The sequence below is a fragment of the Ambystoma mexicanum genome, chromosome 3p (assembly GCF_040938575.1).
Source record: "Ambystoma mexicanum isolate Mex_15411 chromosome 3p, UKY_AmexF1_1, whole genome shotgun sequence".
In the NCBI taxonomy this organism is placed as follows: Eukaryota; Metazoa; Chordata; class Amphibia; order Caudata; family Ambystomatidae; genus Ambystoma; species Ambystoma mexicanum.
The window spans coordinates 281,038,821-281,061,287 of NC_090925.1; the positions used below are offsets into that span (position 1 = coordinate 281,038,821).

The 22,467-nt window shown below is 44.0% G+C and overlaps 1 protein-coding gene across 1 annotated transcript in view; it reads left to right on the plus strand.

Moving 5' to 3' along the window:
- The window catches only part of COL20A1 (collagen type XX alpha 1 chain), a 686,383-nt gene that overhangs the window by 594,083 nt on the left and 69,833 nt on the right, over positions 1-22,467 (plus strand). Inside the window, exons 33-34 of the mRNA XM_069650801.1 lie at positions 4,456-4,509; positions 5,347-5,400. Of these exons, the coding sequence (XP_069506902.1) occupies positions 4,456-4,509; positions 5,347-5,400 (108 nt within the window). The remainder of the gene's footprint in view (positions 1-4,455; positions 4,510-5,346; positions 5,401-22,467) is intronic.

Below are 22,467 nucleotides of genomic sequence, written 5' to 3' on the forward strand. Positions count from 1 at the left end.
CTGATGTGGATATAGGTCTCTCGGTCACTAACAGGGTGTCACCAACACTTCCACACCACCCCACTGATTTCAGGTCCCTACCACATCAGCATTCACAAGCAGCCGCCATCAGATCTACAGCAGCAGGGTACTGACCACTACAGCTGCAGTGCCTAGGTACAACAAAGCAATGACCTCAGTCTTGCCCACTCCCCTTCAAGGTGTTTCAGTGGTTGTGAGTACAAGATCTCGCCCCTTACTGGTGTCCCCAGTTATATCCTAGTCTCGAGTTCCGATGTGTCTTTGTGGCCACTCTATACTCCTCAACAATACTTCGATCCTCTCACACCACCAGTTGGGTGCCCTTCCTGGGCACTAATTTTTCAGGATCAGTCTGTGCCCTGACTTCGCAGGGAGATTCGTGCTGGACCCCTTGGCTCAGCTCTTTCCCAGTGTTGTAAGTGCCCCGTTGGGCCCTCCAATCACTTGTCTTACAGTGCTCCCAGCCCGACATGAGGACCCAACTAGTACCTCCACAAACGCCCGCTCCTCAGCACTCAGGTCTTTCTGTCAACGAGGCCCGGCAGTGGTCCCAGCACACCTTCCTCTGAGGTACATTCTTCAGGTGGCGCAGCACGATTTCTTGTTTCCTCCCCACACTGTGCTGTTGGTGGGGGAGGGGGTGCGTTTTGGTAGAGTTTTTGCGACGGAATGGGGTGCAGGACCGGATCATAAAGTGTCTATGGGGTCGTTGTGTACTTTGTTGATGGCTGCATTGCATCAGGTATATCTCATCACGTATCTCCGAGCATCGGACCAACAATGCTGTTTATATTTCTTTATCGAAGGCTACTCGAGTCGCGCCGCAATCACCCCCGGTCGTCCTTGTGTCTCGCCATGGATGCTCCGCCTGGGTTGAAGCATCCAGCTCTGTTTTTCCTCCCCCGTGCAGGCCTCTCCTCACCGGGCTCAAGTTGCGATTGCCTCACGACTCCTGGACGCCTCCACCAGCGTCCGTTAGTGTATTGTGCCGTCAGCTCTGTCAGTCTGGAACTACGGCACTTTCGGCTCCCTGCAAGTCTCCAAACTTGGCCGTTTGTCGCCCCAAGCCAGCCTTCACCTTCTCAGTGGACGAGAGTTGATATAGCAGGCACTTTACATTTTATTCAGGATTATTGCATGGCCGGAGCTCTCAACTAAGCGGCCATTCCTGTTGCTGCTCAACAGCAGCCCCCCCCATGTAACACACATTTTGACTGGGGACCGTTTACATATATGGGCCTCATTCCAATTTCAGAGGTATCCCCTGCAGAAAGTGGCATGATAGAAGAACTACCACCGGTTGTAATCTGAATATTAAAACCCCATTACAGCATTACCACTAGTATAATGGAAACTTTACTAGATTTCCTGAAATAGTACATAAGTACTCCAAGGAATCCACTGGGTTTTTCTTTTGCTTTTCTTTCTTTCCATTTCCCCCTCATTTTGAGGGTGTAAATAAGTAGCACAAAGGAGTGGACTATGCCACTAATGCCCATTTTTGTAAGGCACACAAGAGTCAGTTCTGATCCTACTCTGTAGTACCTGTGAAAGTTAGAGAACGGGTGGGCCCCAGAGAAGTCCCCATGTTCTACTGCTTCCAATGTCCGCATTCCAGGGGTGTTTTCCTCTCGTTGAAGGGACGTGTTCGTGCTTCCCTCCTGTACCGGGAAAACAACTTTAAGAAAAACAACTCTTGGAACTTTTTTAAATGTTTGCTTCCGCCTCTGAGTAAGGGTAAATAGACATAGGTGGAATTTTCAATGGGAAATGGTACCTTGCAATACAGCTATATTTACCTTCATGGTATTTAGCACATACTTCCATTCATGTGATGAGCCAGGTGCTAAAATCTGGGGATTTTTGCGAACACGGCATGTTTTAGCATTACCTCCAATGCATTCATGGAACCCTAATGGATAAAAAGGTCAACGTTTCCACTTTTTGCATTACAAAAATGTACAGTAGTGGTGTAACTCACTACTGTCGATTATGCAAATTAATGAAAAAGTGGTTTGGTTTACATACCACCAGCGGTAGTCAAGGAACACCACTAAATTACCACTGCAGGTTTCACTCCTCAGTTTAGCACCAGTGATAATGCTATGGACCTCCAGATGATTTTCTGCTGGGAATACCTCGAGAGCTGTAATGAGCCTGTTGAGCTTTCAGAGCGCCCTGCCAATTACGCGGGAACAGGAGCCTGCTCTCAAGCACTCCCCAAATAGCTTCACATCAAACATTCAAGCCTTTGGATATACCATGGACCTTTCCTCATTGGCATATACGTATTGTTTTAACTCTTCTCCGACTACTACTACTCTCAGTGCTAATATAAGCATAGCATGATATGATTCCCTGTTTGTTTATGTCGTGTGATGAGCTACTCTGCATGCAGTCCACTCTTAAAATAGGTTTTTGTGTTAGTGAAAGTGATCCCCCTAAAATCTGTGACTCTCCAGGCTGCATGCCATGACGAGTTCTTGTTGAATAAGTCAGAAATCGTATGTTTATATTTCTATTGCAAGCAGGGGACCAACATCCTTAGAACCATGTTGACTAAATGGGCATCTAATTGACATTATATCACATTAAGTGAACTGAACAAGTTTCCTCCAAGTCACTTCCCAGTATCACTGCCCTCAATTAGGTACACGACCCTTCTCCCAATCCCTTTTGCATTGGTTATGGTCCAACACAGGCCTTCATCAATAACATTTCTATAACTGTCTTCTGCTTTTGCCAAAATCCTTTAACTCTATCGGGGACGGCATTATCTGATGTTTAGAGATGCTGTAAAGTTAATTATATGGAGTCCTTTGTTAACTTTGTGACCTAATGTTCATTTTTGGTTCGTTAACTGATGTAAGTTTGACATTTTCTCTCGGGTGATGCACAGTAATCTTTCTTTTCCAAGATGATTCAAAAAAAGGGTTATTTATAGATTTCTTAAATCAAACCATAGGATGTATTTCTTTCCCGAATCACCCAGTCAATGCTAAAACGAATGCATTGTACATAATGCATTGCCGAATTAAATCAGTTTATCTGGGTGACAAACCAATCCCCCTTAGCAAAGAATACATCACAATCCTTACAGCTAGACCCACGTATAGAGGCATTCTGCTTTAAAAGCAGCTTCTTCGTAGCCTTCATTGGGCCAGTAGGATAGCTCAGGGGCAATGAGTTTGTCTTGGAAGCAAGACAACACAGAGCAACACAAGTTCAAATCCTGGTCCTGCACTTAGCGATTGGTCTTCATCATTAAGCATGTTACAAAAGATGAATAACTTAGTCATTAACACCACCCAGATTGCTCTCTGAGACCATCCAGAATGTCAGACTATCCAGGCTGTGGAACTCTCTCAGACCCTCCAGACTGTGGAACTCAATCCGACAGTCCAGACGGTCAAACTCATTCAGATCATCCAGAATGTCGAACTCACTCAGACAACCCATAGAGTAGAACTCCATCCAGATACTTAACTCTCTCCCACAGCAGAGACTGCTGAGGTGGGTCTCACAACCCAGAGAGTGTAATTTACTCCAATCACCCAGTGTGAGAATCTCTTTGCCCCTATTCCTCAGAGCCCCAAACCGCATGATCACATTTATGGAAATCCTGAGAATACTGCTTGTAAAACTCGAATTATGCCACAAGGCTTTGCATTATAAAGTGCCTGCCGACATCTGAGGACTCATCACCACCCAACTCACATAAAATGCATGTGACACCCCACTCTGGTGAGGAGACGAAACGCAAGATTATAAAACCTGACCCTCCAAATATCCATGAGACCCCCGGTTGAGGACACAGCACGAAACCTGATGATGTACATGAGACAATTTCTGAGGCTACAGCACTTCACCCGTGTGATGTAGAGGAGACTCCACCTGAGGCTATAACACCCTTCCATGTGATGCACATGAGACCCCCACATGATCCTTTAACACCCCACACTAATGAAGTACAGCAGGCCCCCACTGAGGCCACGTTAACTTACACACAGGCCATATATGAGATTTAAAACTGAGGGTACACCGCCTAGCACTCATGGTGTTGGTGAGAACCCATCTGAGGCCCTGGCTTCCACCTCTTGTGTTTTATGATGGACACAGAACAACATTTGCAGCCACAACGCCCACACCAGATGATGTTCAGGAGATTCCAACTGTGGACACACTATCCCTCTCCTCATTTGCTGAAATGCCCAACCCTCGTTATGTACAACGCATATCCTCTGAGCCTACACCACTCAACCCTCATGACACATTGGGCTTCCCTCCATGACATGTCTGAAGCATGGTGCTGCACTTTGTAGCCATTAGTGACATGTGCACCCTGTCTATGCTTGTGTATTCATCCTTGAATACTGTAGAAACCGTAACAGCACAAGCTTGTTTTGCTTCTAACAAGGTGCATTTCTTTTTCAGGGCTCTCCTGGTGCTAAAGGAGACAGAGGTGAGAGTGGAAGCCCCGGTCTACAGGTAAGTGTCCGGGCCTGCCTATGCTGTGCTATGAGAGAGGGCAGGAGAGGGTCCCTTCACCAGAGACCCCTCTACAGGCAGGGCATCCTTCAAACCTGCTCTGGAAACAGTGTGAATGGTTTATTCCCATTGCTCGCCTGTGTGGGATGTACCTGATGTACCTGGCTATAAACAAATCGACTTTCGTCCAGTTTATAGTAATGATCTGGTGGTTACATCCATGATGGATCCTATCAGGAAGCGGGTAGATGGTGGTGCAGGAGTAGCACTCCCAACACGTGGATCAATAACAGCTTTCAAAATAGCAAGCGGAAGAACCGACAAAAAACTGCTTTGATCGTGAATTATAACAACCTTTATTTAGTTGCTGCAGTTTAAAAACACAATCTTGGTTCCCCAGTTATATCGGCGCCAGAGAGGCAGCCAACAAGTTTCACCACATACTTGTGGCTTGATCACAGTGGCTTCTCCCAAAAGAGGAAGCCTATTTCAGCACACCAAAGTGATAAACAGTGAAAAGGTGACACTTAATTGGCATATTGCACAACGTTCGACCATGTTGGTAGGGACTTAATCATGTGTATAACACTTTTGTATCTCTGCTTCTTACTGGACAGCATTCAGGATTTCCGAGGTAGCAGAACCCAGTTGCTGGTGATCTAATTCTTTGAACCCTACACTACCCAAGTAACTTGTTGTGTCCGACAGAGTACATCCATCTCCCCATTACCTTTCAATCTAGAATCCTTGTGCAGGGTCTCGTTTAGCTTTCTCGCTGTCAGTAATTTACCAACATTTGTTACAAGGCAACGCTGACCTGTCGATCTATTTTTGCAGGGCCCACCTGGACCAGAGGGCTCACCGGGTCAAGATGGTCAACAAGGCCCACAGGTAATGTCTCTAGAAGTTAAGCATTTGTGTGTTGCGCTCTCAATACAATCAATTACGTGTTTGCATTCTCCATCCACTCTCCAGTACTTTCATTCCATTGCTGTTTCTAGTCACTCTTTGTCAGTTTTGTGTTCCTTCATTCTTTGTCCTTCTTGGCTCTTTCCTCTCATTGTTTCTCTTATTGTGTGTCACATGTTGCCAGGGGTGATACCAAAGCAATCATGGTCAGAAACGTGACACTGTCTGGTTAAATTCTAACCAGTCATTGTTGCTAGGCCACAAATGAAATGGTGAATAGATTCCCAATGGCAAACCTAGAATTATCCTTGATATCTTCATCAAACTACGCCCTGCAGCTCCACACAATGGGCCTCATTACGACCCAGGCGCTAAACCATGGTCCCTTCCCCATTCCCATTTTTGGCCCTCAGGGCTCAATGGGAATGGGGAAGGCGCTAATTACGGCACCGTAAATTACAGTGCCGTAATTAGCTCCTCGGCCCCTTTGCGGGTTGGTTTTTTAACGCCTGCTAAAAGCAGGCGTTAAAGTGCAACCCGCAAAGGGACCTCGTAATCAGGCGTTAAGGGTTTAACGGCGCCGACACCTTTTACGGCGGCGTTAACCCCTTAACGCCTGGGTTGTGATGAGGCCCAATGATACCATAGATATTGTGACACTGAACTGCACAGAAAGATACAACAATGCCCTCTCCCGCCGAAGAGAATTCAAGTGTTTTTATCGATATAGCTTTGAACACAGCAATCAAATTCACAAGTACATGTCTATTTGGATCTAGAAAGCAATTTAATTTTTTAATGTTTTATTGAGAGGCCACACTCTACACAGGGAGTTCCGTATCTCCCCACTCAAGGTGTCATGCAACAAACTTTTTATTCAGCCGTATCTCCAATTCATTTTACACCCCTTCGATCCCTGCCCCTGAGCTACCAATGAGACAAGAACCAGGCTGGTGTACAGGGAATATGTTTAGGTTTATTTTGATTAAATGTTACGAAACTCGCATGGAAATGTCAAACACCACTTTATTCGTGGCACAACACGATAAACTTCTAACAGCATAAATAAATCACACATGTGGGTTGAAAATAACACAAATCACAATTCTTTACTTTCTACCAATTACAATTCAAGAAATAATTAGCGCTGGTCAGTGAACACATTGATAGCGGTAATGCTGTGCAATTTTGATTTTTCTGCGTGCTTTAACGGCTAGCAGTTTATTTTTACACATTTTACACATTTGCACAAATGCATATGGCAATTATTATTTCACACACACTTTCACTTTAAAATAAACAAAAGCTGATTTAGTGGTTTGTTTTTCAGAACCCCCACCCCCTACTATGGTCTTGGTTGGCGAACTCTGACCAAAAAATTGGAATAATCTGGGAATTTTGGATTTTTGACCCCCCTCCACTGAAAGATCTGTGTTGGAGAAGCTGGATGATAACATTGGGATGATTTGAGAAGGCCGGTGTTAGGGAAAAGTTGGACAAAAAGATTGGACTGATTTAATTGTTCTTAAAGTTCAGCAGTTCATTAAAACTTCAGCAGTTCATTGTTCCAAACTTTCCACACTATAAGTATTCTAGCTGACATAAGCAGCACTCACTTTTGAAGTCACGTGGGTGACACAAAACAGTGCTTTTTCAGTAATGCGGGTGACAGGAAATGGTGCATGTCTCTTCAATAGTATCTGCAATGATGTTGTCTGTCACATTGTGGCACATCTCTCATGATAATTACAGGAACTTCATTTCCCACGGAAGTTAATGAATGTATGCCATCTCAGAAGTAAAAAGCGTACACGTGTCAGCACTACACATACAGCACTAATGTTGAGGTCGCTGCTGCCTCCACTGTAGATCAGGATACCAATAATGTTGCTGCGCATTCTCAATGCTATGACTCAGAGTCGCTGGAATCAATTTACGGGATTCATGCTTTTCTCATGGTCAGCTTTATGTGGCTTGCTCCAGAGTTGGAAACAAAGACGATGGGCCTCATTTCGGGTCTGGCGGTAACTGTGCCAGTGATACCGGTGGGTTGCTGCCGGACCCGTAAATATTTACTGGCAGCTGACTTCCCAGTAACACCACAGGATTACAACACCTGTGGCCCTAAAGTCAGGCGCCAGCAAATTGTAAGTCCCAATTCCCACAGAGTCTGATAGGTTTCTATGGGAGTGGGGACACGGAAGAACCGGCACCGTTCTTAATGGTGCCGGTGCTTCTGTGATGGCTTTGCCTGCCGAGATCACAGTACCCGGCAGGGTCAGGCCTGTCGGGCACAGCGGCTCTGCCAGGCAAACCCATAGTCCTGGTAAGCTTACCGGCACTGCTGTTTCTGGACTGGCAAACCTAGAATGAGGCTCAATTCGTTCAATCTGTCTTCTACAGGAAACACTAGCAATATGCTCTACACAGAAGCATTGGTTTAATTCATGAGATAAACTTCAAACTAGGACTGAAGTTGGAATTACTGTGCGGAGCACAGGTACACCTGCTAGTTCTAAATAAAGGAAACTCAGATTCACGAAAAACAATACTTTTATGCTGAATAACATCTTTCTTACCACATCAATATAAATCCCTCTCACACACCCATCAAAACCAAATTATTGGTGGGGTGGCTTTTATTTCTAAGGACAATCTAACAACTTTCAACATCCCTGCGCCAAATCATGGTGATGCTGACATGCTTAACATGAATTGCAAATGCTCTATATCATATTAATCTACAGACCTCCTACTATGATAACATTGAATTCATTACTAAGCTGATTATTTAAGATATCTTCTAACTATGAGTGCTCACATCTACATGTCCTGAGACTATAAGTTCTGGTTATCTAAGACAGATATCTATAAAAAACAAACAAGTAATTGAAGCACTCGATTAATTGGGAATATCACAACTAATCAAAAAGCACATTCATAGCATAGGGTTTTTTTGATTTATTGTGTCATTTACTGTAGACAATTTGATACCATTCACTTGGGCAGACGATTTAAGCATCCTTTTTCCAATATATTGATGAAATTAAAACCACAATGCAAGGATCCCTTAAAGAGAAATAAATTAAAATGTCGATCAAAGCCACACCTAGTTCAGTAGCTCTATTAAGTCACCCATTAAAAACAATCTCAAAGTAAAAGATCTAGAACCTCACACCACTCTACAAAACACGAATGAGCAGATGGTATCAGTATTTCAGTCTGTAGCACCATCTAATTTAGTTACCCTAGAAAAAGAGGAAATAAACCAATATTGGTTCCCAAAGCTCTTAATGTCCAACTATCAAAATTACAGGAAGCTGAAACAAAATGGCTATCATCAAAACTTAAGTCAGATCACATGTTCATAAAACATATTGAGCATTCTATAAGAGACATATTCTGAAAGTAAAACATTCTATTTGACCAATAGGATATTTATGGCTAATGCATGTAAAGAGCTGTTTAAAACCTTTGATGAACCTTTGCCTTCTTTGGTCCGAAATTCACACCTTTCAAACAGCTCTGTGAAAATATAGCTATATATTTCTCAGACAACATAAGAAAGGAAGACACATTTAAGGAAACTTGTTAACTTGCCCACGCCTCCATCAAGATGCCCTGATGAACATTTGAGATAAAACGTCTTACCCTGTAAATTGTAATTCTTTTTCACCAGTAACATCCGCTGAACTGAACAAATGTACAGTCAAAATAAAAACCTCAATGTCACCCACCGATCCGTGCCCTGCCAACAAGACAAACAATTTTATACCTTTGATTGCAATATCCCTAGAGGCCCTCAGAAATACCTTATTAAACATAGGGACATTTCCAAAGCATGCCATGGTGCTCGCCCTCTCGAAAAAGAGATGGGCACTCGTCCACTAGATCTGACCAACTCACCCCATACCTAGACTCCCGTTTTCGGAAAAGATATTATAATCTGTAATTGGTCACCAGGTAACAAATCTTGTAGACTTCTTGGATATACCTGACTTTAAACAAATCGACTTTCATCCAGGTTATAGTAATGATCTGGTGGTTACATCCATGACGGATCCTATCAGAAGGGTAGATGGCCGGTGGTGCTGGAGTTCTGTTATATATAAGCTCCATCAGCTGCCTTCAACAGTGTTGATCCTACCCTCCCCCTGGGCAGGTTACAACACTTTAGTATCTCTGATTCTTACTGGACTGGATTCAGGATTTCCTAGGCAGCAGATCCCCCTTTCTGGTGGTCTAATCCTTTGAACCCTTCCCTACCCAGTAACTTGTTGTGTTCGACACAGTACATCCATCTCCCCATTACCTTTCAATGTGTATCACCAGCTGCTCACTAAACCTCTACCTTCATTGAATGTAGAAGTTTATTGAGCAGCTGTTGCTACAGATTGAAAACTATTGGGGAGATGGAAGCAATCGCTGAAACACCATGTTACATCAAGTCCATTTACATCTAGACGGCAAGTGCACATCTGTCTCCAATTTCAAACTGGTTATGACAGCTGAAGTGAAGAGTGATCCATCAACCATGTGTGCTGTGCCTCAATGAATATGCACTATCTATAGCCAGTTAATCCCAAAATGTTTTGCCACAACTTTTAATAAGTTTTTCAAAAAATGTCTTATTATTCAGGTACTCTGCTGACACGTGTTTCGACCCTTCAACACAGGTCGTCTTCAGGGCTTTGCTATACCATACATTAAGACTTACAATTTTTAACAACATCATAATAAATCATACAGAATAGGCTGTTTCAGTAGTCCAGCCTAGAGAGAACCATGGCTCCAGAAACAGTGGGCCTCATTACGGGTCCAGCAGTAATCCTGCCAGTGCTAACGGCGTGATGCCGTCGGACCTGTAGAAAATGACCGCACCTGACTTCCCGTTGCCACTGGGCTATTACAAGTCCATCGCCGGGCAGTCAGGCACCGGTAATTTTGTTAATCCCCATTCCAATATGGGAGTGGGGACATGGAAGCAATGGCACCGTTGTTAATGTTCGGGTGCTTCCGTGATGGCTTTGCCTACCGTGACCTCTGTGCCAGGTAGGGTCAGACCTGTTGGGCACAGCGGCTCTGGCAGGCGAATCCTTAGTAAGCTCACCGGCACCCTTATTTCCGGACTGGAAAACTCGACATGACGCCCAGTGAGTTTCTGTGGGAAGGTGAGAAAGCTGAGAATATCTCTGAGGTATTTGCAAGGCTAATTGCAATAACTTAGGACATTTCTGTAGTTCTTTACTTTTAGTCATCAAGTAGAGTTAACAAATGCCTTTGTATCAGAGAGGTTCGATTTTTGTAAGTCTCCCAAGTATTTACTGACCAGACTCCTGTGAGTCCAGAATATCACAGCTGGAACTCTTTTTAGACTTCCTTTTTTTGTTCCACTTTCACAAGCTCTGCAGCACTTACATTGGCTTCTTGAATGCAAAAGAATACAATTTAAGACATCATGTATTCCTCACAAAATATACTTTACAAATTAACCTACCATTCTAAGCTAAAATAAATAAGAAACAGACTCCAAATTGGACTATACTCTCTGAAGAACTGAACCTGCTATTTGTTTCCAGGGCAGATGGGGTAGCTGTTCATTTTTAAATCAAGCCCCACTTCCCTGGAATTATTTTCCAGCAATGATCAGGAAAGAACCAATTTAAAGTTTAGAAAACCTCATAAAATCTGTCGGATCTCTGAAAGGAATCTTTCCATTGCCATACAACCACCAATAGTCGAAAAGTTTGCTTTCAAATAAACTCTCTGCAGTATGGTACCCTCACAGATGAAAGCTAATTTATTTTTATTTATTCATCATTTGTAAGGTGCTTTATACAAAGGGGTTGTGTTTCAAAGCGCCACACGGCTCAATTGATAGGGAACAGGGGAGATAATAACAGTGGCAAGAAACAAAAAGCAACAATAACATATATATACTGCCGTGGTCCTACTAGGCCTTGTGGCATTCAGCCGTGCAAGTGCATTCATGAGATGTGCAGGGGAGGGGGATGGAAGGAGGTAACAGAGGAGGGGACAAGTGCTGGGGAGGGTCCAAGAGGGAAGTTCTAAGGGGAGCCAGGAGGAGCAGCTCAGGCTAAGTGTTTGTATTTCTTACACTCAAGAAATAAATACATAGATAAACATGTGTTGATTTCAAGGCCTATAAGTGGGCATTGCTTCTCGAGGACCTGTACAAGATCTTCTCGAGGACCTGTAAAAGATCGGAATTTCAATCCCACAAATGGCATGGACGGGGGTTGATGGCCAATCCATGTGTGAGATTCTACGCAAGAAAAGTTGCCTACCTTTGTGGTTCTTGTGTGGTGGAGCAAAGTAGTATGGTGGGAAATGTGACCTGAGGCGTCATTCAGGTCCTCCACGGATCTGCTGTAATCAAAAAAGGCTGGTGAACTTGGAAGGTAAGGGGTTGGGTTGGCAAGGGAACTTGGGTTCTCCTTTATGATGGGTAAGCAGGGTAGACGTGAGGTACAGAGTGGGGCATCTGGTCTATTATTGAGGCTGTTCGACAGGTTGTAATTCTCCTGGCAGGGGCATTCACAGGCCAGGCACACCAATGCATGGTTCAGCCTGGGAAGCTTCGATGCTGGCACAACACTATTTGCGGTTCAGTGGCAGGGGAATTCATGGACCCCCAACAAGAGCTCAGCTCTCGAATGCTCAAAGTCTCATCAGACTCCATATTTAAAATTGTCCTTTTTTTAACTTTGCCACCTCTGCAGGAGTTCTTAGGTGGTGAGGCATGGACAAGCATGTCATGTGGGACAGAATGAGCCATTACTCTTGCTAGAAGCTTCAAGTAACGACCCTGTTCTCAATCTCCTGTCCCTAAAAAGCAACACGTTCTTGGTTTCAGACCAGAGTTTTTAATCACACCTCCTCACAGTTAACAGATGGGCTGAAAGTGAAAATGTGTGCCAATTAGGTGGAGTTTGGCACCACCCACACCACCTGCATTGAAGCGTATCTTGTTGGCCTTTTGCAAAAGTCCTGAAATGACTCAGGTTGTCCATATAGGGCACTCCTTTCTGAGAGCTCTATTGGGTGTTGGTTACTTCAAAATGGTTCCTCTCTGATTATCCCCAGCTCATCTCTCATTCTCACCACAGAAGTCATGTTGTTGTTAGTTACCTTTTATTTGCTTTCTGTGTGAACAGATAGATTTGTCTTAAAGGTAGATGATATTTCAGGGAATGGGCAAGCTGCGTTTGGGTTGACATTTCATGTGTTACAGTCACTGAAATAAAGCTTTATCCTGGTATCTGTTGTCTTTTCACAAATACACAATTAGGCTATTGTCTACACATTGTACACACTCATCTTTAGATGAGATGGGCACCATCCCCGAATCTTATGCACACAAATGTACTTGTCAGAAAGGACCGGTAAGTGAATGCTCTCTACCAGCATGCTGGGGTCTCTGTCATGACATATTACCCCTAAGGGTAAGTACTGCAGGTATGGTAAAGTTGTTCACTTAGACCTAACTGCTCACCGTTTATGCATCACGAAGACTCTCTGTCTTCTTTCCTTCTTTCCTTCTTCCTCCTTTTCTTCCTCTCCCCCACCAATTATTTCCTTTCTCTCTAATCTTATGCATTTTGCTTCCCTCCACTTCATGCTTTGCTTTTCTATTTCTCACTGTATTTACATCCTGCTTGTTTGTGAAGTATTTTTATTTTCAAACCGTCTTCCTCCTGGAATTTCAAAATCTCATTCTCTGCTATCTAAATAATTTACACAATATTCTCTTAGAAGGAGAAAGCATGCTCCATCAGTACCTGGAATGTCACACCTTCTGTGGGCTGCAAGTGCTGCCCCCAGGCCAATGCTACTCTCAGAAGAAGCTTAGTGAAAGGTTCTTCAGGGGCGTAATCTCATCTGGAGGGTAGCTTGTTATGTGCAGAATCCCAGTCCCTGCCTCATCCCAGCTTGCTGTTCAGAGGTGAATGTGACATGCTACTGACTCGCAGATGATCAATTACCTTTAGCACCTTGGCACGAGGTGCCAGCCAATCAGGTGACTAGTAACACAAGTTTGAACCACTGGTGAAAGCCTGCGTTCCATGCTGCCTGATGGCCAGCTCCCCCACCACCATCTTTCCCCCAACCTCCGTCCCCTTTTTTACCTCCTATCCCCTACTTAAATTATTTTCACTGCAGCGAATGCCGCTGCTGCATCCGCTCCTTCCCCTTGCCTCCCACAGGCCACCATCGAAAGGGAAAAGGGGCTCTGTACGGAGCCCGTCTTCCCTTTCCATGGCGGCCATCTTAGTAAAGGATTTTCCTTTGTTCAACGGGACACACGCAGCGTCCCGTTTGAACGAAGGAGCATCTTTTTTTTTAGCACTACGGGTCACCGCTTTGGTAGACCAGATGGCTAATGCCCTTAAGGTCCTGTTCTAAGGCCTGGAATGGGTTAACGGGCCAGAGCCCTCGTTAATGGCCTTTGCTTCGCTTGGGCCATTAAATGGGGCTGGCAGCTGGCTTAATGCCACATTAAAGGAAAGGAAGCTGTAATATTTAGTGCCCAAAAATGTGGAACACATTCCATTTTTTTCATAGACAAAATGCTTCCAGGTCGAATATTTTGAGAGTTAATGACTTTTGTGACAGACAATGGAAGCTGTTAGTTATGCAGAAAGACAGTTTTACAGTTATAATTCTACTGCTTTCTGTTTTTTTTTTGTCTGAGCAAAATACAAAACCGTGTACCAATTGAGTTTGTAAGCTTCCCAATCTTGCCAAGGGGAATTGAAAGAGGGACATTGTGAGGGAAATAAAATACCATTAACATATCAGAGAATACGTGTGAGGCTCCATAAATGGAGGACCTGCTTTGAAGTTATTGGGCCTCATTATGAGTCCGGTGGTAGGAGTGCCGGTAAATATTGGCATGCCTGCTGCTGGAGTTATTTTTTCCCGGCGCCGGCCAATCGGGACCTATCGGGGCATTACAGCTCTGTAATTCCATATTGCCGGGCGCCAGAAAATATTACTCGCCATTCCCATTTGAGTCCCATTGGACTCAATGGGAATGGGGAGGACGGATGCACCTGCACCGTTAATAATGGTGCCGGTGCATCCGTCAAGGTCTGCGAGCGGGTCCCACCTGGTGGGTGGAAAGCCTCCCACTCGCAGACCTGAGTGTGCCAGTCTGGTTACCGTTGTTACCAGACCGGCACACTCGTAATGAGGCTACAAGGCTACAAGGGATAGGTGAACTGCCTTCAGTCAGATTCAAGCTGATCTAAACATTGAGGGTTCAAAACACTTCAACGATTTAAACCATTTGGATCTGAAGCACAAAATGTTTTGAAACTTTCGTGTAGATAGAGGTATTTGATGGTTTGAATCGGATTGGATAACACTCTATGGTAAAACTGAATTTGGGGATGCAGGTAGTTTAGGGAATGATGCAATATGGCCATTGGTTCCTGCCTGGAGCCACTCTCTTGCAGGGGGAGCAGTTTAAGAAAAACTGCTTATTTTGGATTATTGTTGGTTTTACTTGTATTTAAATATGAAGATGGGGAATCAACCTGTATAACTGAGCCAGTGTCCAGTCAGCAAAATTCCATCAATGCTATTTTTCTGACATAGTACATTTTTTATGCTTTCTATTCCATTTTTTTTATCTCATGCAAAACTAAATTGCATTTTATTTAATTTTCTGCTATCCTTTAACTGTTTCCTACAAATATTTTTTTATTTTTCCATTTAATTCATACTAGTTGTTTCTTTCGTTATCTTTTTCATTTATTATTTTATTTTCTAAAAAGGATTAGAATTTGTCCAAACCATTGTTTTGTGATTGGTACCCTCCAGCTGCAGAGTAGATTTGAATTTTAAATTTTTTTTTTAATTTTTTTTATTTTTTATTTTATTTTTATGAATCAAAAGAAATAGATTTTTACAAAAACTTTTCAAAACCTTTTTACAGTTGCGTGAATGTTCTTTAAGATGAGGTAAATACAAATTTAAAAATCAGTTTAGCTGGTTATTTCAGCCCTTTTGTGGCCTTTTTGGACTGTTAAACTCGGTAGAAGTATAGGAAGAAGCTGTGAGTATCCTGGCGTCAGAGAGAATAAAGATGTCAAAGACTTGACTCTTTATATTTCTGGTACAATTTGGAATTAGGTCAGGATATCCAACGTGGACATTACTTGTTGTAGAATTTTTGATGTTGCCATAAGCCATGTAGGTTTGTCTCCACTGATCATTCTCGACCACCAGCAAGATTCACTGTACAGCGAGGGGTCGGACGATAAATGCTGCATGTATGCTGACCTGATTGATTTCGTTTCTGGGCAGCCTAGTAGGAGATGGCGAACTGACTCTTTTTCGTTTGTGTTTCGGCAGAGTCTACAATGGGCTGTATTTGAGAGACCTCTGATGGCTTTGATTTCATTTGTTGGTAGGAGATTAAGTCTCGCTCTTAGAAGACAATTTCTGGCTTGCCTATTTGGGAATTGTTTAATATATCCCTGAAGTTCATTTCATTTCTTTATGTTCGAAGGCAAGTGGACGTTAGCTTGTTTTCTGTGGCTTTTGCCAGGGTCGAGATCCAATCTTTTTCCTTGATTTTTTTCAGGACCTTTGTCGGGTTTTGGGCCAGTTCATCCTCATCGCTCTCAATAGAATTCAGAAGCATAGAAATGTATAGCCTCCAGGACTGTAAGGTCTTGTTTGTTTCGACTGCCAGTTCTGATTTTATTACTCTGTACGGTAGTGGACATTTAGGAAGCAAAATGTTTCTGTATAACCTCAGCGAATTACAGTTTAAAGTCCCTTGTAAAGATAAGAGACTCAGTTCTCTTCGAATTGACGCTACAGGAGTTGAAGAAGGGAGGCAGAGGACTGTTCTCCAGTAGTATGCTTCTAGTTTCGGCCAAATTTCTCTCAGAAGTAGTAACATTGCCTCTGAACCATAAGTTATTGGAGGAACTACTTTCATTTTGTAGAAGTCAATTGCTGGTATTGTTGAAAAGCAACCAAGTTTTTGGTCAATTGCTTTTCCTTGCGCTGCCAATTTTCTGATTTTTGATCTTAGGTGTTCTTGCATAGCTGATTCTTTCTTGGAGTTGTCCAATATGATGCCCAGGTATTTGAAGCCTTTTACTTTTTCAATGTCGGCCGATTGGAAGAACCATTCTGTCTTCTCTGATTTCTTTATTGATTTTTCAAGAATGTCTATTTTGTTTTTTTCTTTGTTTACTTCGAAGTTGTTGGTGGTTGCGTATACCAAGAAGTTATCAAGTTGGTGCTGTAATCCTATGGGCGTCTGATCAATTAGAATAAGATCATCAGCATAGAGTAGCCTGGTGATTTTGTGTTGCCCCAGCTTCGGTGGAAATTATCTGACAGAGGTTTGAGATGTTTGGAAGTCTCCAAGATAGGCAAGGAAAAGTGAGGGGGCCAACGGGCACCCCTGTTTGACTCCCCTTTGGATCACAATGGTTGATGATAGGGACCCTTTACAGTTTAATCTGACTCGCACGGTTGTATTGGTATGGAGTGTTCTAATAGGATCGAGGATTTCTTGAGGACAGGACCAACTTTTCAGTTTGTTCCATAAGAGGGTCCTGTCGACCCTGTCAAATGCTTGAGAGAAATCAATGAAGGCCATGTATAGGACCCCCTTCTATCATTTTGCTTTTCAAGGCGCTTATTATGAGGATGTTGGCCGAGGTTCCCATGTTTTTCTTAAATCCTGATTGGAATGGGTCATTGCACGGGGCGTTGTTGGCCCAGGCTTGGAACCTTTTCAAAAGGAGGGAGCCGAATAACTTTCCTATCGGATCAAGCAGCGCGATGGGACGGTAGTTAGAAAGATTTTTGGTGCCGCCTTTCTTATATATTGGAATTATGGTGGCAGTAGTCCAAGAAGCTGGTATTGATTCGGATTGTGAGCATCTTAAAAAAAACTTGACTGATGAAAATTAATTTTTTACACATTTTCTTGTTTTCCTGGGAAAAGGATTTCTTTTTGCAAATTTTTAAATAAACATTGAATTCTTTTTTATGCATTCTGTTTACCTTATGGTCCTTTTTGTCTGAATGTGTATGGTGGAGACAAGGGGCAGAAAAAAAAACAGTGTTTCCACTTCTGCCTTCCTCCCTGCCATAAAAATACCCCAAGTTTTTGCGCCAGCATGGATTTTCATGCGCGCGCAAACGGTTGTGGATCCCGGGCAAAAGTCGTGATACACACCTAAGGGTCATCTTTGACCCTGCACCTTTACACGCTGCTGTGCAAAGGACCAACATCCGGTGCTGGGGACTTGTGCATGCCAAAGTGATAGTGTACAGGTCCCCACAACGGGACTCTCAATGAGCCCCATAGGGATTTCCCAGGCCTGGAACACCTAAATTATCTGGAAACCTAGACACACACGGCACCATGTTCCAGGCTCACGCACTAAACCTTCAACATCCATTGTTTGGAGACACTTTCAAATATTACTACAGCTATTAGTATTGTATGTAACTGGAAATTGAGCAGTGGATAACAGGCAGGCAGATTCAGCACAGCTTGGCTCCATCTTGAACAATGCCATCCAATGGCTCTTTCTAACCATTAGACAAAACAAAGTGTGGCTAGATGACAAATGTGGTTGAGAATGCAAAGAATGAGGACAATACTTTCAGAAAGGCTGCATCGTCAGAATGTGCAAGACTGCCCAACTCCAGGCCTCGAGGGCCGGATCCTTGTCAGGTTTTCAGGATACCCCTCATTAATATGCATTGAGATACATTTTCATACAATGATTCTAAATGCATGCACTTTTTTCCTCATGAATATTAATGAGGGTTATCCTGAAAACCTGTCAGGATCCTGGCCCTCGAGGCCTGGAGTTAATTTTTACTTCACTAGCAAACTTTACGAGGCACGTTAGAAAAGAGAACACCCTACGCCACAACCCGCAAGAGTAACTCTGGAAATCAGCCACATGTTTGGAGAGTTTATAGCCAAAGACATGCAGCCAGGCAGTGTTGTTAAACACAATGCTTTCAAAGTCCTCATTCATTACTTTGCATCGTGCCACACCGTGCCAAGCTGGGAGTTCTTTGCACTGTTCTAATTCTGCAGTTGTGTGAAAACATGTGAAAAACTGTAAATTTTTCCCCGAGGATCAGGGAAAGCCAAACTTCTAAGCCCTTGGCTCCGAAAATCTCCTCCACTGGCAACACACACAGAGGTATGCAGACAAGGCCTATGCTCTGCAGCCATTCATTTATAAAAGAAGACCCACTGCAAATAATATTTCACAAGAGCTGCACAATGGTGGATCAGAGTGGCTCCAGCAGCTCAATCTACCTGTCACTTGTGTGGTATCTGTCAGTGGGGCAGACCTAATGTCTGCAGTGCAAAGGGGCAGATTCACGATACACCATGCCTTGCCCATTGCCTGAATCTCCTTCGCCATGACTGTTTGAAGGAGAACAACAGCATTAATACCTTGGAGGGAGTTGCAAAGAAAACAGATGGCAAAGTTTGCCTCTCTTTACTTTACTTTTACTTTATTGCATTTATCTTGCGCAACCATAAACCCACAGGTGTGAGGGCGCGGACAGGTACAGAAAACAGAAAAAAAGGAGACAGAGAGAACCGGCAACCGAGAGGTGGTCTAAGAGTAGTAAACTACTTCTTGAAGAGGAAGGTTTCTAGTTCCTTCTTGGAGTTGCTAAGTGATGCAGAGTTTCTCAGCTGACCAGGTAGGGTGTTCCAAATAGCTGGTGCTGCAATGGCAAAGGCACCACATTGTGCTTTTTTGGTCTTGAAGGCACATGCAGCATCGGCACACCTTCAGGCAAAGCACAACTTGCCTTGTCAGCTACTTGTGGAAGATGTGCCCACAATGTGAATCTACACTTGTATATGTGTCCACAATTGTTAGAGCAAGTGAAGGCAGTGTGGACATGCTCATTGCACCATGTGGCGGCTGATGCTGGCAGGCTTAATTCTGCTCAGTGGTTCGTTGTAGAGCTTCTAACACACGTTCTGAGACCTTTTGAAGAGGTTTCTCATCACCTGTGCAGGGAGGCTGCCACTCAATGCGAAATGATCAAAATAATGCATCTATTAAAGCAGCAAGGTGAGGTGCATCATAGTACCTTTCGAAGCAACAGAGAGATCCCTGGCACTCCTCTTGCTGACCGCCTGCTCCAGTCCTTTCACAATGAGGAATGATTTAACAAACTGATGGACAGAACACCATAAACTAGCAACCCTACTGGACCCTCTGTTAACAATGGCACATTACCAAAGTGACTGGAAGGTTTATCTTATAAAGAGATGTTTTTTCTACTGCACTAGAAGACATTGAAGGTTTGACAGAGGAGTTTAAACAGCCCACTGGTGGCCAAGCCACCGCATCCACTCAGCATCACCAGTCAACTAGTAGGGGCAGCATCCCAGATACAGCACATGCTAGAGGAAAGTACAGAACACCAGACATAAAAAGAAGTACGTGTTAAGAAACCCTTTCGGGGCAAGTTAGTCTTGCACACAATGGACAACACTATGGTGTTCTTACAGTACACTGTTGAGAGCGATCTCAGGGAAGGCGTCACACCAATTTCCACAGATCCGTCCCAGTTCTGCAGAGAAAAGAAGCCACTCTGGCCTGGTCCTTCCAGATTAGCTGGTAAAATGGGGAGCTGCCCGTCCACCACTGTTTTCTATGAGCTGATTTCTAGCATAGTTGGAGATATCGTGTCTGAAACATGTACTCAACACAGTGCCGAAAATGGTGGTCTTTCTCTCATGAATATCAATGTAATGTATTGCCACCAAACATTGCTGCGCAAGGAAATGGATGACAGGGATTCAGTGTCAGAAAACCTGGGTCCACATATGTATATATTTATTTTTTTATTTTCATTTATAAAGCGCGCAGACGGCCGTGGGGCATCGTGGCGCTGTTACATCAGATTCACTTAGATACAATGATAAAAGTACAGTACAACAGCTGAGAAGACATTTAACAATATGAGTAAGCAGGTGCACACACTGCCTATATTTCAGCAAGTGGAGGATCAAGAATAGATACTCCCACCCTGTACTCTCCAGGTGGGCCCATCTTGTGGCAGCGTGGAACTGCCACAGAGGTGCCACTCTAGCATCTCCCCTCCCATGTGGCATGGAACCACTGCTTCCAGAAACCACAGCTTGACAGATACTGCACCCACCTGGGGAAGGAAACCCCAGGTCACGTAGTGGGACCTGTTGCTGCCTGCAGTCCTGGTGCTTAGTGGCTCTCCTAAAGGCTCCCATCTCCTCTTGCTGACGATCGACCCACATGATGTCCCTGCAGCAGAATTACCTGAGGAGAAATCAATGGTGTGTTTTCTCTCCAGGTGCCTCAGTATGCCCGTTGTCATGAAGCCGGGCCTCTGCCTTGGGCAACAATGTTTCAACAAATAGTGCGCTTCACCTAGGAAGTCACTTATTTTATCTGCAGACTCCCCTGGCAAAGCAGAAGAATGTTGCCAGGCCTCAACTTCTTTTTTCCTGGGCCCGCTGGACTCTCTTGCACGGGAGTGGAATGGGTCAGCGACTGCAGTAGAGCCTGGAGTGGTGGTAATTGTGGGGGTTGTTGCCCATCCACATTGGGCTGCAACATGTGCGCATCCTGTGTTGCTACTCTTCTCCCTGGGGCTGCTCTGGCGTTTGCGGCACAAACGTTTTCCCCTCCTAATTTTAAATCACTTTCCCCATCTTCCACCCTCCTTACTTCCCTTCCCTACCTTTTCCATTTCCCCACTTAAGCTAACCCTGTCTCTCCCTGCCTTTACCAGCCAGTGCATGCGCTCTCTTCCTCAGGGACGTCATTTAACCAAAATGCCTGGGGTAACGGATGTGGCATCACACGACCATTGAGCTCTGATGACATCACAAGAAGTGATGTCATTTGACCCCACCCCAAGTGACATCACTGGATTATTATTTTTTGGCTAGGGGTAGCAAGGGAGAACCCTAGCGACCCCCATATGACATCCCTGCAGGAAGATCCAGAATGTATACAACACATCTCGCTGTTCTCAGAGCAGGTTCGCCCTTTTGGGACGTTCTGTGTGTTGTTTTCTCTTTCTCACTCATTTCTATAGGATTTTGCATGTCGTTCCTGTTCTTTTTTCTACTTTAAGGAAATATTTGCACATAGTGCTAATTGCTTAGCGCTAATTGAGCACTGGTCCATGACATTAGGCACTGCGCACACGTGCTGAAGTCATAATTGAAAAATGGTTAATAATCATGAATTTGACTATTAGCATGTAAATAATTCTTATAGAATTTTTAGTTGTTAGTGGTGTATATTTGTTAATTGTGGGCTGCAATGACTGTTGGTTTTGATCTTTTTTTGTGTGTGTGAATGCATTTAGTAACCATACCTTTGCATTATGTGAAAATGAACTCATTTCATTGCAGTCTTTCTCATGACATGGGACTAAATTCCTTTAAGCGGGTGCCCTGTAATTCCATGGGCAAGGACTCGTCTGAAACACGGTCAGTTGGAGTGCCACCCATCATTCCAAGGACATGCTTGCACAGTAGATGACTCTGCTAGCAAAGCAAAACTGACAGCACTTTGTGCTGGCGTTATTCTGCCAGCAGTCAAAACAGCTTCAGCAGCTGGTAATGGTGATTAACGCCTGGTAAGTCAGGTCATGGAGGCACTTGAAGCAGACGCATTGGACGATTCAGGGAGCGAAGGGGAGGCAGAGCACCTGGGTCGAGGAGGGAACCCCAGAAGAGATAACAGAATAGAGGAGATGAAGGTGAGAACACTGGCTGCCAAAAAGACAGTGGGCCTCATTCCGAGATTGGAGGTAGTCATGGAGCAATTTGCACCACGACTGCCACCAATAACGGGTCTGGCACCGGTATGGTTCAATGGGGACTTATCGGTGTAGTCCGACCTTTGCTGGACCGGTAAGTCCCCATTCAAAAAGCCATTCCCCATTCCCATTGAGCCCCCATAGGCCTCAACTATGGTCAGACCAGGCGTTAAAGGAGGGACC